This window comes from Dermochelys coriacea, chromosome 2 (genome assembly GCF_009764565.3).
Source record: "Dermochelys coriacea isolate rDerCor1 chromosome 2, rDerCor1.pri.v4, whole genome shotgun sequence".
In the NCBI taxonomy this organism is placed as follows: domain Eukaryota; kingdom Metazoa; phylum Chordata; order Testudines; family Dermochelyidae; genus Dermochelys; species Dermochelys coriacea.
This window is the reverse complement of record NC_050069.1, coordinates 179137343-179153766: the sequence shown is the minus strand read 5'-3', so window position 1 is coordinate 179153766 and position 16424 is coordinate 179137343. Positions and strand designations below refer to the sequence as shown.

Sequence of the window (16424 nt, the reverse complement as noted above, 5' to 3'; positions counted from 1 at the left end):
GCAGGAGCCCCAGCTGCGTGCGGCTGCCCGGGCGGGCTTCCCCGCTGCCATTGCTTCTGCAGCCCCGCCCGCCCCCCAGCGATGCATTTCCCGGTCCCCAGCCCGGGATGCTCAATCGCAGCCCCTTGCTGCCGGCCCCCCCCCCCCCCGCCCACTGCCACCCGCCCATTGCACCTGTTCTCCACACCCCCCCCCCCCCGAGGGGGAACAAGCCCCCTGCCGCCCCCGGCCCAGCTCTGCGCTGACCTTCTCCTGCGCCCTGTTCAGCCGTTTCTGGACGTTTTTGGCGAAGATGCCCGTTTTCATGTCGGCCATGGCTGCTGGTCCAGGGAGCCTGGCGAGGCGGCGAGTCAGGCAGAGCCCAGCGGCTGAGACACAGCGCGAGCGAGCGAGCAGGAGATGGGGGGGGGGGGGGAGGGAGGGGCCGAAGGGACAAGGCGGAGGAGGGGGTCTTAAAGATACAGAGAGAGCGAGCGAGCGCCTGGCCCCACGGCCCCCTCCGGGCTCTGGGGGAGCCGGATCTGCGCTCCAAGCACTTCCCCTGCCTTTAAAAAACCATCTTCCTTCCTGATGCTCTTGAAGGAGAGGAAAATGGTACAAAATATTGAAAGACAGAAACAGCAGGCAAGGCCAGCATTAGCAAGCTGCAGGTTAATTTAGTGGGGGAGGCTATTTGCTCCAAGCGCTATGGGCATTCTTCCTTAAAGAGCCGCTATTGATTTCTACAACGGGAAGAGAAAAAGAGATGGGGTGGGGGGGGGGGGGAGAAGTATATAAAGCAGCACCCACCGCTGTAGCGTCTGACAACACCGTATCCTGTAATAATATCACCTTCCACTGAATGAGAGCAAAACACTCCACAGAGATTGTTTAACTCAGCTCAACCGCCTTCTGGGGCAGCTGAATATTTTCCCCCTTTTAGGGATGGAGAAACGGAGACAGAAAGATCAAGGATTCTCTTTTTCAAGGTGTCACTCATTTTGGGGGTCTCCACTTTTCGGCCACCCCGCGCAAGACACCATAGGACCCAATTTTCAGAAGGGCTGAGTATTGGTCATTGATATCCAATGAAGTTGGGGGTGCTCAGTCTTATAGCTCAACCCTGACAAGCTTGAATTCCCATAGTGAGGCAGCTAAATCTATATTTAGCCACTCAATGGCATCTAGTGGCCTCATTTTCAGAAGTGCTGAGCGTTCAGTACTCCGATTGGGGGTGTATTCCTCAACATGAGTTAAGCTCCCCTTGCCTGTGCTCTGCCTATCTGAATATCAGGCAACATCTCTATATTTAGACACCTAAGATAACTAACTTGAGTCAACCAGGTTTGAAATTTTATTCCTCTATCTAGTGTAAACAACATTAAAAAAATAAAGTTCTCAGAACTAAAGGCCACTTGTTGAAAATTGGGGCCTGAGTGTCTTGCCCTAGGTCAAAATCAAATATGTGATAGAGCTAAGAATAGAACCTGAGTCTTCTGCCAAACCCACAAAAAATATTTATCCTGCCCTGAACCAGTTACCCAAACACTCCTTAAAACAGCCCACCATTCAGTATCATGACCTAAACATCAAGCAAACTTGGTTTTTAAGTCAGAGAAGGCCCAGTCCAGGAAAGCATTTAAACACTGGCCCCAACCCTCCCTGGTAAGACTTGCTTAAATCTATCAGTACTGAATTAAGCACATGCTTGCCTGACATGCAACCAGAGCACACCACCACAGTGGCATACAGCAGGCATTACTGTACTCCAGGCTCTGCACCTGTGTCTTTGTCTGCATGAGGGTGCTGTTCTACATTTGCAATACAAGCCAGGGGATTACCATCACCATAAAACAAATACAGAAATGCAAAGGTAAATGCCATAATCAAACATCGTTAACTAGACTCCTAGCCACAGAAGTAGTAAGTAGCCACAGAAGTAGTTTCATCCATGTCCCAGTAATTGCATATTTTCTTAATATCCATCAAGATCCAACTTCCATGATAAAGCTCCGATTAACTTCAATGGGAGTAAGATTAAGCATTTTGGATGTATAGATAACAACCCATTTATTATTTACTATCTTTTAGGGGCTAAGGCTTTCTAGACTCAGAGGTAAACAATGTCCATGCCCTGAAAAGCAAATTACCTTTAAAAAAAATCCACCAAGTATATTTTATTTAGTACATCACAGTCTTCTAATGTTAGAATGATGCAGAGATCAAAACAAAATCCCAATGTACTCAGATCTTCCAAACAACTCTGCAGTAATTTTTAACATCTTCCATAAAGTTTGTTTTTGTTTGGTTTTGAGTTTGTAAAAGGATTATGACAGGTTTCAGAGTAGCAGCCGTGTTAGTCTGTATTCACAAAAAGAAAAGGAGGACTTGTGGCACCTTAGAGACTAAAATTTATTTGAGCATAAGCTTTCGTGAGCTACTCTAATAATACATCAACTCATGGAGCTTGCTTTAACTTGAACTGTGTGTGTGTATTTTGCTTATTTAGTCATAACAGCAAGGTACAGCATAGGGCTACCAAGGAGATTAAGTGCATTCAGATGCTATGAACAAGTAAACCATTTTAGTTCCACATCAAACACTTATTGAAACCAATGGAATGATTCCCATTGCGCTCGATCAGGCTGTTCATGCAATACCAAGGATGGGGGTATGTGGAGTGCCACTCTGCAGCTGCTAGTATGCTGCTTCTGTGACCGGTTCTCTGCCATGAGAGGAAAGGCGTTTGGCCTCGGGGTCCCACAGTATAGATCGTGAAACAACTCTCCATGCTGGTTTGCCAGGAGCATGATGGTATGCAATGGGGGGGCATACCTGCACAGACTTCTTTCCTTTTCACATAGCAGAACTGCATTGGTTTTCCTGCATCCAGGCACTTCTGTGGTGTTGGAGAGCAGGCAGAATGTGTCCTCCTCAGTGTACAGTTCATTAAAGTGCATTTTGCCATCTCCATTACCTATGATTTGAAAATTAATTACCAGCCAGCCACTGGATTGTGATATTTATACTCTCAGGGCTATGTGAGAGCATTGCCCTCAATATACAACTGCCATTGCGATTCTTCTTTAATGGGACACTGTCAGGGTAAAAGAATTTTTTTAAAAAAAGAAAGCAGCCTTCCTTCTTTAGGTTACTAACTCCTTTGAAAGAGAAAAAAAGAATTTGAAAAATCTAAATAGACTGTTTTTTGTTTGTGGATTTTGTTTGTTTGTTTGTTTACTGTTTACACTATTTACTCTTTGGCATTTATCTCAGTTTGTACAATGAAAATGCCACTCAATTTTATTTGCATTTCCAATCAGTTTTATATTTTAGCTCTCAGACACTAACAAAATGATACGTGTTTAGGTTGCAAATGTGTTTATTTGCTTTTTAAAAATGTTTCCATGGGAATTTTAATAAAAATGCATCCATTAAATTAAAATAAGTCTTGCTAGGTGACAATCACGGATTCCTCAAAAAGGAGGTCAGAGACACTTATATAACCTACTTCTTTCTTAATTCAACAAAAACAGGATTTCTAATTAAACAATTCTTCTCATAAATATAGGGTCAGATTCTCAGCTGGTGTAATGAGAGAATCTAGTCCATAGTGATCAGTTTTCTAATATCACATGAGAGATGGAAAATACTGCACCACTCTAACTTCACATTTTGCAGCAGACCCCATTTAAACGTATATTTTTCACAATATCACTTTTCATTTCGGTAATCCCTTTCATCCAAGATCTCAAACCATATTACAGACACGGATGTACTGAGCTTCACAACACTTCAGGGAGAGGTGAGTAAAAGATATGGATTCATCACGTTACTCAACACCAGGACTAAGCTTAACTGACTACAGCAGTGCAAGATGACAATTTGAGGCAGGAAATAAAGAATACTGTATCCAAATGAAACTGCAGGATTACCTGGAAATTGAAGCTGCATTGAAATTGGGGGTTTTGATAGGCAGAATATAGTTACATGAGTTAGATTCCTGTTGTGACAATTAGATTAGCAGTTATGAAAAGCAACACAGGATGTTTAAGGACCACAAGTGTAGATTACTTCAATTCTAAACTTTGTCTGCCAAACAGCATCTCCACTGCTCCCTAGCATTATACTCATTATACTTACGCAGACTTATTCAGCATTGACTCAAAGGGAAGGGTGCTACTTGCAGAATCATAAATACCACTTCCTGCAGCACCTGGATGCTTCTTGCAGTTATGCCATGAACCTACTGACCCATCTTGCCAGGATCACAGCACAGGGAGGTAAAGCTATAGACAAGCTGTTGGGACGAACCCAACAGAAATTATAACAAAAGAAACTGAAATATTAAGGATTAGATGGGCTAATTACTTGGGAATCAGTCTATGAAATTTCTGATTATTTAAGGATTTAGGCAATTCCTTATAATTAAAATAATTATAATTTCAGCCAAATTTTAATACTTTTCTGCACTCATAGGTCATTTTACTTCACTTCCTACAACTTCAGAGTCATATCTCTGTTTTAGTGTGCAAGTATACATTGAACCAGTATATAAGTTTGGACCTTGTAAAGGGAATTAAAACCAATAGTAAAAGGTTCTATAGCCATATAAATAAGAAGAAAACTAAGAAAGAAGAAGTGGGGCCCCTAAACACTGAGGATGGAGTGGAGGTTAAAGATAATCTAGGCATGGCCCAATATCTAAACAAATACTTTGCCTCAGTCTTTAATAAGGCTAAAGAGGATCTTAGGGATAATGGTAGCATGACAAATGGGAATGAGGATATAGAGGTAGATATTACCATATCTGAGGCAGAAGCGAAATTCAAACAGCTTAATGGGACTAAATCAGGGGGCCCAGATAATCTTCATCCAAGAATATTAAAGGAATTGGCACCTGAAATTGCAAGCCCAATAGCAAGAACTTTTAATGAATCTGTAAACTCAGGAGTTGTACCGTATGATTGGAGAATTGCTAATATAGTTCCTATTTTTAAGAAAGGAAAAAAAAGTGATCCGGGTAACTACAGGCCTGTTAGTTTGACATCTGTAGTATGCAAAGTCCTGGAAAAAATTTTGACAGAGAAATTATTTAAGGACATTGAAGTCAATGGTAAATGGGACAAAATACAACATGGTTTTATAAAAGGTAGATCATGCCAAACGAACCTGATCTCCTTCTTTGAGAAAGTAACAGATTTTTTAGACAAAGGAAACACAGTGGATCTAATTTACCTAGATTTCAGGAAGGCGTTTGATACCATGCCACATGGGGAATTATTAATTAAATTGGAAAAGATGGGGATCAATATGAATATCAAAAGGTGGATACGGAATTGGTTAAAGGGGAGACTACAACGGGTCCTACTGAAAGGCAAACTGTCAGGCTGGAGGGAGGTTACCAGTGGAGTTCCTCAGGGATCGGTTTTGGGACCAATCTTATTTAATCTTTTTATTACTGTCCTCGGCACAAAAAGTGGGAGTGTGCTAATAAAGTTTGCAGATGACACAAAGCTGGGAGGTATTGCCAATTCAGAGAAGGACCGAGATATTATACAAGAGGATCTGGATGACCTTGTAAACTGGAGTAATAGTAATAGGATGAAATTTAATAGTGAGAAGTGTAAGGTTATGCATTTAGGGATTAATAACAAGAATTTTAGTTATAAGTTGGGGACGCATCAATTAGAAGTAATGGAAGAGGAGAAGGACCTTGGAGCATTGGTTGATCATAGGATGACTATGAGCTGCCAATGTGATACGGCTGTGAAAAAAGCTAATGTGGTCTTGGGATGCATCAGGAGAGGCATTTCCAGTAGGGATAAGGAGGTTTTAGTACCATTATACAAGGCACTAGTAAGACCTCACCTGGAATACTGTGTGCAGTTCTGGTCTCCCATGTTTAAAAAGGATTAATTCAAACTGGAGCAGGTACAGAGAAGGGCTACTAGGATGATGCGAAGAATGGAAAACTTGTCTTATGAAAGGAGACTTAAGGAGCTTGGCTTGTTTAGCCTAACTAAAAGAAGGTTGAGGGGAGATATGATTGCTCTCTATAAATATATCAGAGGGATAAATACAGGAGAGGGAGAGGAATTATTTCAGCTCAGCACCAATGTGGACACAAGAACAAATGGATCTAAACTGGCCACCAGGAAGTTTAGACTTGAAATTAGACGAAGGTTTCTAGCCATCAGAGGAGTGGAGTTTTGGAATAGCCTTCCAAGGGAAGCAGTGGGGGCAAAAGTTCTATCTGGCTTTAAGATTCTACTCAATAAGTTTATGGAGAGATGGTATGATGAGATAATGTGATTTTGGTAATTAATTGATCTTTAAATATTCAGGGTAAATAGGCCTAATCCTCTGAGATGGGATATTAGATGGATGGGATCTGAGTGACCCAGGAAAGAATTTTCTGTAGTATCTGGCTGGTGAATCTTGCCCATATGCTCAGGGTTTAGCTGATCGCCATATTTGGGGTCGGGAAGGAATTTTCCTCCAGGGCAGATTGGAAGAGGCCCTGGAGTTTTTTCGCCTTCCTCTGTAGCATGGGACACAGGTCACTTGTGGGAGGATTCTCTGCTCCTTGAAGTCTTTAAACCATGATTTGAGGACTTCAATAGCTCAGACATAGGTGAGGTTTTTCGTAGGAGTGGGTGGGTGAGATTCTGTGGCCTGCATTGTGCAGGAGGTCGGACTAGATGATCAGAATGGTCCCTTCTGACTGTAGTATCTATTAATCTATGAATAAGTTCTAGAGCACAATACTGATTATACAAGTGGGAGGAATTTTATTAGAGCTGATTGAGAATTTTTCAACAATTTTTTTTGCAAATCAAAAACTGCCAGTTCATCAAAACTGAAAACAAAGCAGGGGCACTTTAAACAAATTTCTTGACTCAAAAAGTGTTGAAAATAAAAGTTTTGAAATTGTTCAGACATTTCTTCTTTTGACTTTTTTTAAACTAAAAATTCCAGTTTACTGGTTCAAAACAACTTTTTGTTTCAAAATTTAAGCTAATTAGACCCCAAAAAAGGTTTAAAAAGAAAAAAAGATTGAAACTGAAACTAAACATTTTGAAATTAGCAAAATGAAATGTTTCATCCTGAATTGTGGGGGAAATATCAGTTTTGCATCAGAAATATTTTTGAAATGTACACTTTACATCCTGATTCAAGATGGGGAAAAACATCAAACTTTTGATGATATTTGTGGGATAGGAAAATAGTTTCCCATGCAGCTGTATATTTTGTCCTATAAGTGCTTGTGTACCATTTTAATTAAACTTAATTAAATAATCATTTGAAATTATCCTCCTGCAGTGAGATACATAAAGCTATGAATTTGAGCACGATTTTCTAGATCACTCAGCATTGGCTTAAGTAAGTTCCCACTGAAGTCATTTTACAATTAGCTTCAATGAGAGCAGAGTTAAGCCAACTCTGAGTGCTTTTGGAAATTCCATCTATAATGTTCCTATCTGAGAAGAATTACTACTAAAGGGTCTTGCAGCTCTTACTTATATGCATCCGATGAAGTGAGCTGTAGCTCACGAAAGGTTAGCCTCTGATAAATTTGTTAGTCTCTAAGGTGCCACAAGTACTCCTTTTCTTTTTACATGAGGAGTTCCATTGGTTTCTATTTCTATGGGATTCTTCCTGGGTGAAATTTACCCCTGCACAGAGCTGCATAGAATGCGTCTCTGCCTTCTGCACAGAGGGGTAATTTCACCCCTTCCGAAGAGTATGGACTACAGGATTTGGCCTCAAATAAAATAAAACAATCACTCTAGCCAGAGGAGAAAGAATTCATGGATGAAAACATTGTACCATTAATGTTAACGCCTTCAAATACGATCCGGCATGAGACACAAGACTGGGACCTGTGCCAGAACATGAAGTCCAACAAAGACCTATTAATATGTCCTGAGGTGTTTTATTACTATGCTAATATCAGATAGTTTTACTTCTTAAAATACATGCTTGAAATTTCATTAAAATATATTTTAATAAAAATAATGAGGGGGGTTAGGAAATTCCCTTGGGCAATAAGAATGTTTTAGATTTGATCATTCGGATAGTACCAGTACCTTAGGGCTTATCTACACTAGAAAGTTTTGTTGATGAAACTAATGTTGACACACACACAAAAAATAGACAAAATCAAAGATGCCAAAGCATGTCAACATTTGCTCCATGTCGACAGATCGTGTCCACATTCGGAGCACCATTGTCAATAGCATGAGCAATGCACTGTGGGTATGTATCCCACAGTGCCAAACATCATCATCTGTCGCATGGTGTTGTGGGAAGGTAGAAACGAAGTGCGGCATATCCTGGGATGTGCAAACTGTCCCATCATGCACCGCTTTGTGACCCAGCCCTCCAATGCTTTCTGACTTCCTTTCGTGCCGTTTTGGCTTTCCTTTCACACGGTTTTTCCAACTGTCAGTCTTTGTAGTGTGCCCCAGCATCTGCAGTGAGAGAGGATGGATCCCGCACATCTCTCCTATGCGTTAACTGCCATGAGAACATCGTGCGTGGCAGGAGAGTTACTCGCAAAGTTACTGACAGAGGATGAATTGCAGGTACGTGAGTGTGATATGGACGGCAGCAACTTATCAGTGCTTTTGGCATTCACAGAGCAGCTGCATATGGTAGACCATCTTTTGGGGCTAGGAAAACAAGCTCCGACTAGTGGGATCGCATTGCCATGCAGGTGTGGTATGACGACCAGTGGGTACAGAACTTTAGGATGCAAAAAGGACCTTCGTGGAGCTATGTGTTAAGCTGGCCCCTGACCTGCAGCACAGGGACACCAGAATGAGAGCTGCCCTTTTGGTAGAGAATCATGTTGCAATCGCTGTGTGGAAGCTGGCGAATCCAGACTTCTACCAGTCAGTTGCAAATCAACCTGGAGTGGGGAAGTCCACTGTTGGGGCTGTAGTACTCCAAGTGTGCAGGGCAATAAATCGCATTCTGCTGCATAGGACCGTGACTCTGGGAAATGCGCATGAAGTAGTGAATGGCTTTACAGAGATGGGTTTCCCTAACTGTGGCGGACATCAATGCAGGCTGGTCTGGAAAAGTGCATGATGCATGCATCTTCAGGAACAGTGGCCTGTACAGAAAGCTGCAGGCGGGGACTTTCTTTCCAGAACAGAAGATCACGGGGAGGGGGGGGTAGTAATCCTGGGAGACCAGCTTACTCCTTACAGCCTTGGCTCATGAAACCTTACACAGGTCACCTAGACAGCAGCAGGAAGCGTTTTAACAACAGGCTGAGCAGGTGCAGCATGGTAGTCGAATGTGCCTTTGGCCATTTGAAAGGTCACTGGAGGTGTCTCAATGGCCGTCACCTTACCAAGGATAATATTCCCGTGGTCATTGCCGCATGCTGCACTTTGCATAATCTGTGTGAATCTAAGGGTGAAATGTTTGCTCGGGTGTGGAACACTGAGGCAGAGCGCTTGGCTGCACAGTTTAAACATCCAGATGCTAGGGCTGTCAGAGGAGCCCAGAGGGCTGCTATTAACATCAAAAAGAAAAGGAGTACTTATGGCACCTTAGAGACTAACAAATTTATTTGAGCATAAGCTTTCGTGAGCTACAGCTCACTTCATCGGATGCATTTGGTGGAAAATACAGAGGGGAGATTGATATTTGTTAGTCTCTAAGGTGCCACAAGTACTCCTTTTCTTTTTGCGAATACAGACTAACACGGCTGCTACTCTGAAACCTGTCATTATGCAAGGCACTGAATTTAGCCGTATAGAGTGGAAATCTGTCAACTTCATGAAAAAAACTCATACAGATACAGATACAGACATCATCTTCCTCTCCAAATGCAATCAGATGGACATCATACCAAAAGGACTGAAGGTAAGGTGCGTATATCAATCTCCCCTCTGTATTTTCCACTAAATGCATCCGATGAAGTGAGCTGTAGCTCACAAAAGCTTATGCTCAAATAAATTTGTTAGTCTCTAAGGTGCAACAAGTACTCCTTTTCTTTTTGCGAATACAGACTAACACGGCTGCTACTCTGAAACCTGTTAACATCAAAGAGGCTTTGAGGAACCACTGACAATGAGGGGCACTAACACATCTGCTTTGGAGTTGCTTCCCTGATGCATCCGTATACAATTTTGGGGCCCAAGCTGCAACAAAATGCTTTAGAAGCCTGTTCCCCAGATTGAATTGATTGCTATTCACTTTTGTAGAACACAAAATAAAAATGCTGTACCATTAAATACCTTAGCCTTTATTTATTGTTAAAAAGGGTAAAACCTCACAACTTTGTGTAGCTCCAGCTATCATTGTGCAAGCTGTGAGAGGGGGTGGAGTGATGGGGAAACTCAGGAGTGCTATGAAGGGAAAAGGCATGTGTGGGCATTGAGAGGGGTGCGGTTGGCAAAGAATTGTATATGTGCTGCAGTGGAGGTCGACCACGGATCTACTCAGTCTACAGCTGTATCAAAGACTGAGCATCTCTGTCTGATCCTCCATAACTTTTATCATCTGCTCTGTTGATTGCCTAGCAAATGCTGCATTGGTTTCCCAGCACTCTTTGCATTTCCTGGTCTGTGTCTCATCGCGCTGCAGCACCTCCCAGAACATGTCGTCTTTGCTGTATCTCGGATTCTTCCTTATTTGCTGAAGTCGGTCGGCAGGGGTGTGTGGTGTGTTCCTCAAGGTCTCCGCTGCTGTGGACATTCCACAGAAGAGGGATTGTTACATTCCAGCAAACGATTGAAATATTTCAGCAACAAGGGACTTTTGCAAAGTAACAATCACTTTCTCACTGACTCTAGGCAGGCACACAGATCCGTGAGCACCCCAGTCATGGTGAGTGTCGGAAAGCAAGTTGTGCATACGGACAAAACGGTCACGGCTTGCAGGGCGGCTTTGCAGGGAACTCATTCTAAAATTATCACACACTTTTTTTTCACAGGCGGCCAACCTGCTTGCTGACATCTCATTGTTGCGGGTGAGCAGGGAAACCAGGGTACAACTACTGCATGCTTGCGGCTTTCAACCCAGTCTATATGCAGCTCAGCTATGTGCCACTTTGGTCCCAGCTCCAGTGATTGCTAAGTGGCATAGTACAATGGGGGAACTAACGAGGCTTCAATCCCTTGGAATTTGCGGCAGAGGATTAACAAGTACCTCTTGGAAACTTTCCAGAGCCTCTCTGGAGGATTCCCTGCAGCTCTCAATGTCCTTCGACACCCTGCTTGGCCATGCAGATTAGCTACACAGGGCAATGTCCAGCTCACATACAGCACTACCTGCCTCCCACTCTTTGATTCCCTACACAAGCCACAGCAATTTACCCGGCATTTCATCTGCTCCCTGCTCCCCGTAGAGCACTTCTGGAGTGGAGAAAAGTTCCTGGCCGCCTGCCCCACCAGGCGCCCCTGCTGGGAGCACCACATCCTCTTCTAGCTCCACTTCTTCATCCAGAATTTCAGCCTCTGGGTTATCCCCCCTTTCTGCTGCCTCTGAAGCATCCACAGGGCTATCAGCGATGGAGGTGGGGTCACCGCCAAGGATAGCATTCAGCTCCTTAAAGAAGCAGCAGGTCTAAGGCACAGAAGGCAAAGTGATGTCTATCCTTCATCTCCTGCACGTCCTGATCATAGCCCTTTTCACACAAGCCTCAAGAAATTTGCCCATATGTGTCCCGTTCCTATGGGTACCTTGCAGCTGCAACTGAACAGACTCCTCCTCCTCCCCATATACTGATCAGATCCAACAACTCAGCACTGGTCCAAGCAGGAGCACATTTGGTGCAATAGCCAGCCATGCCGACCTGGGAAGCCACATGGGAAGCTGGCAAGCAGGAAATGAGATTTAAAATTCCCAGGGCTTGCAACGGGGAGGGGCGGGTTGGCTGCAGGGCAGCAGAGTTCAAACCTCTGACCAGCGTGGCAGCATGGGAATTGTAAAAAGAAAAGGAGGACTTGTGGCACATTAGAGACTAACAAATTTATTTGAGCATAAGTTTTCATGAGCTACAGCTCACTTCATCGGATGCATTGGATGCTGTAGCTCACGAAAGCTTATGCTCAAATAAATTTGTTAGTCTCTAAGGTGCCACAAGTCCTCCTTTTCTTTTTGCGAATACAGACTAACTCGGCTGCTACTCTGAAACATTGGAATTGTGGGACACTTTCTGGAAGCCAATAAAATTGAGATAAAAAGGCGTGCTGTCTACACTGGCCATTTGTCAACAATAAAGGGAGGGGAAAAGACAAAAGTCTCTAGCATGGGTGGAAGTTTTTTGTCACCACAACTGGGCATTTTTCTCAACAAAAGTCCCATTGCAGTGTGTACGCTATCGCTGTTTTGTCACCAAAAGGCGGTTTTTGGAGACAAAACTTGCCAGTGTAGATAAGCCCTTACTCTAGAAAGGCTGCATAATACACATCAAATGATTCGTAATGAATGCTGGATAAGATGTTGACAATTTGATTGATCAGTCAGAACTCATATTTTGGCTATGTGCTAAAATGTCTGATTTTAAGGAAAAATATAGGAAATATTCTAGGAAAGAAGCAGAATGTTGTATGACATTGCTGACACCTTGGGTTTCTAACAGGACCAATTTTTTAAATTTAGGCCCAAATTGCTTGACAACAGGCCAAGATTGCATCCTGCTAGTGCAGAAACCCTCAGGCCAGAACCAGTGAGACCAAACCTTTGAATAAACATTCCAAAGGGCAGAGGACCTTGTGGAAGAATGTTTTACTGTGTTGTGGATCTACTGAGATAGAATAAACTAACTTCTTTTTTCAGAAGATTCCCCCATTCCTAACAAACAGTCTCCTGCTTTTTTTGAGTGTGGGCTCTGGAACTACATCCACTTCACAGGGGAATAATTCCATTGGTACTTCGTCTCTGAAGCCAGATGCACATTAATGAGAAAATGCAAATTACTAATTCATCCATCTGAACGCAATTGGTGAATGAAACTGCAGAAACGGAAGATGACTCAGAAACTGAAAAATGAACACTAGCCACTTCATCACAGTAATTATGTACTAACATGCCCATCAGGGACATTTCTTGCTAACCCCCAGTAGTCAGTGGTCAGTTTATGTCCAGAACCATAAGGGCTTATATTCCTTGTAAATGTTATCTTATTTAATATAACTCAAGATACTCTTTGTGTGTGTGTGTGTGTGTGTGTGCGCGCGCGCGTGTGTGTGTGTGTTTAATCCTTTTTAAAATCTTACCAAGCCCTTTGCTTCAGTGATATATTGCAGCAGAGAGTTCCCCAGGTTACTTATGAATTCTGTAAAAAGCATATGATGCTGATTAGTTGCATAGAGTGACTCTTCGCTCTTGTATTTGGTAACAAAGATACAATATGAGATTTCCTTTTCTCCTGCACTCTATTATTATTTTTATTATTATTGTTATTATTATTATTATTATTATTAATACACATTTATACAGTGTAAAATCACCTTTGTAAAATCACATGCTTGCCACTGTGGGCCCCCTAATCGGGAGGGCCTTAGAAAAGGAGATTCTCAACTTTAACTAAGCAAAAGTCACTTTCCTTCTGAAGATACCCTTGACAGTATAACAGATGCAAACCACTGTAGACTGATTGCTAGGGTTGAAAGCTTGATATTGATTTTCCTAAAGATCCACAAGTTATTTATAGTCTTTTCATAGCCACCCTGAGTTGGGTTTGGGGGTTTTGAAAAACCATGGGTTCATTGACCTCAGCCTCATTGACTTCAATGGAGCTATGACAGTTTACACCAGCTGATGATCTGCCCCTATAGCTACAGGTATCATTGGGAGACCATAAATTGGTTCACAGATGTGGGGAACCAGTACTGCCCAGACTACCACTGATGGTTCTAGGACCACTACTAGCTCCCTCCGTTGAGCACTCAGTTGAATAATGAGACGCAACATAGTCTAGTGCAGGGGTGGGCAAACTACAGGCTGGGGGCCGCATCCGGCCCTTCAGATGTTTTAATCCAGCCCTCGAGCTCCTGCTGGGGAGCAGGGTCAGGGGATTGCTTTGTGTGGCTCCCAGAAGCAGCGGCATGTCCCCCTCTCCAGCTCCTATGCGTAGGGGCAGCCAGGGGGTGCTGCACACTATCCCCGCAGCTCCCATTGGCCAGCAAATGGGAGCTGCAGGGGTAGTGCCTGCAGACAGGGAAGCGTGCAGAGCTGCCTGGCCACACCTCCATGTAGGAGCCAGAGCGGGGATATGCCACTGCTTCTGGTAAGCACCACATGGAGCCTGCACCCCGACCCCCTCCTGCGCCCCAACCCCTTGCCCCAGCCCTGATCACCCTCCCACCCTCTGAGCCCATGAGTCCCACTTTCCTGCACCAGAGTCAACTCTCGCACCCAAAACTCCTCATTTCTGGCCCCACCCCAGAGCCCGCATCCCCAGCCGGAGCCCTCACCCTCTCTCAAACCCGAACCCCCAATTTCATGAGCATTCATGGCCCACCATACAATTTCCATATCCAGATGTGGCCCTCGGGCCAAAAAATTTGCCCACCACTGTTCTAGTGAATTTAGCAAGGGACCAATCCCAGCTCTGACACTGGTTCCCTCTGGGGCTTTGGTCAAGGCACTATGGGCAATACTTGCATGTCCATAGGGGCTCTCTACAGATTCAAGCATTGCATCTATTATGCTTGGTTTATATTTTCAAGCTTTTTTCAGACATAGAGGCTATTGATCCTGACCACTCTGCTATTTTTATACTTAAAAAAATATAGTTTGTTCTCGATTGCTTCAAACATGTCCTTAAATCTCTTCTGTGCCTTATGAAAAATCTTTAAATAGGGAGTCACTAACTTCCAAAGAAGTCTACGTGCATCAATTTTGCATTGCATTTCAGGAATATTAGCACTCAGGTCAATTTAGTTTTATACATACACTTGCACTTATAGAATACCTGCCATCTGAGGATCTCAATGCACTTAAATCAACATCAATATATTGGACAGTTACAATGAAAATCTAATCTTGCACACAGTCAAATCTTTTCTTTACAACTGCATCCACTGTCATAATTAAATCCCAAAGCCTCATGCATAATTCTGGCATGTAGCAGGCGCCAAGGCCGACCAATGCAGCTATATTTGCTGATGGTCTGACTGAATCAATAGACTGCTGTTCAGTGTAGCTAGTTTCTCCTTTGACATTTTAAAGTTATTGTCCCAGTTTATTGGATGTTTGCTGAGAAACTTATCTCTGCAGCTCTTAAAAGAGCTATAAACAGTCTTTGTCTTAGGGTATGTCTATACTACCCACCGGATCGGAGGGCAGTGATCGACCGCTGCCGACTCTCCCATCGACTCCTGTACTCCAGCGCTGAGAGAGGCACAGGCAGAGTTGACGGGGGAACGGCAGCAATCGATTCACTGCAGTGAAGACACGTGGTGAGTAGGTCTAAGTACGTTGACTTCAGCTACATTATTCATGTAGCTGAAGTTGCGTAACTTAGATCGATGTCCCCCAGTGTAGAGCATGCCTTAGTGTATGCGCAACATGCCTCAGGTGGAATGTGACAAGGATCCATTACTGAATTTGGTCCGCTAGTTGGATCATTAGCTTCCCCAGCTTGGGTTGGGTACAGACAGGGTCCCCATGAACGCTGATCCATGCCCCTCAAACAGTAGGAGCTGGAGACAAGCTAATACACATCCTTCTCCTAGCAAGACTCTCTGGTATGCCTTCTAACAATTTCTGATCTGGATCACCCCATCTCAAATGCATACAGTGTATAGTAGATTTCAGAGTAGCAGCCGTGTTAGTCTGTATCCACAAAAAGAAGAGGAGGGCTTGTGACACCTTAGAGACTAACAAATTTATCTGAGCATAAGCTTTGGTGAGCTACAGCTCACTTCATCGAATGCATTCCGTGGAAAATACAGTGGGGAGATTTATATACACAGAGAGCATGAAACAATGTGTGTTACCGTACACACTGTAAGAAGAGTGATCAGGTAAGGTGAGCTATTACCAGTAGAAAAACCTTTTGTAGTGATAATCAAGACGGGCCATTTCCAGCAGTTGACAAGAACTTCTGAGGAACAGTCAGTGTGTGTGTGTAGGGGAATAAACATGGGGAAATAGTTTTACTTTGTGTAATGACCCATCCACTCCCAGTCTCTATTCAAGCCTAAGTTAATTGTATCCAGTTCGCAAATTAATTCCAATTCAGCAGTCTCTCCTTCGAGATTGTTTTTGAAGTTTTTTTGTTGAAGAATTGCCACTTTTAGGTCTGTAATTGAGTGACCAAAGAGATTGAAGTGTTCTCTGACTGGTTTTTGAATGTTTTAATTCTTGATGCCTGATTTGTGTCCATTTATTCTTTTACGTAGAGACTGTCCAGTTTAGCCAATGTACATGGCAGAGGGGTATTGCTGGCATATATCACATTGGTAGATGTG

The 16424-nt window shown here is 43.3% G+C and overlaps 1 protein-coding gene across 4 annotated transcripts in view; it reads right to left on the bottom strand.

The window, feature by feature from the left end:
* The window catches only part of AMPH (amphiphysin), a 177340-nt gene extending 176913 nt beyond the window's left edge, over positions 1–427 (bottom strand). For 2 of the 4 annotated variants that reach the window (XM_043508716.1, XM_043508717.1), the window contains exon 1: positions 247–400. In XM_043508716.1, coding sequence (XP_043364651.1) covers positions 247–315 — 69 coding nt within the window. In that variant the 5' untranslated portion in view covers positions 316–400. Of the gene's footprint in view, positions 1–246 lie in introns of all 4 variants that reach the window. The other 2 variants (XM_038388778.2, XM_038388777.2) reach the window with 2 other exon arrangements.
* Between the last annotated feature and the right edge of the window lie 15997 nt (positions 428–16424).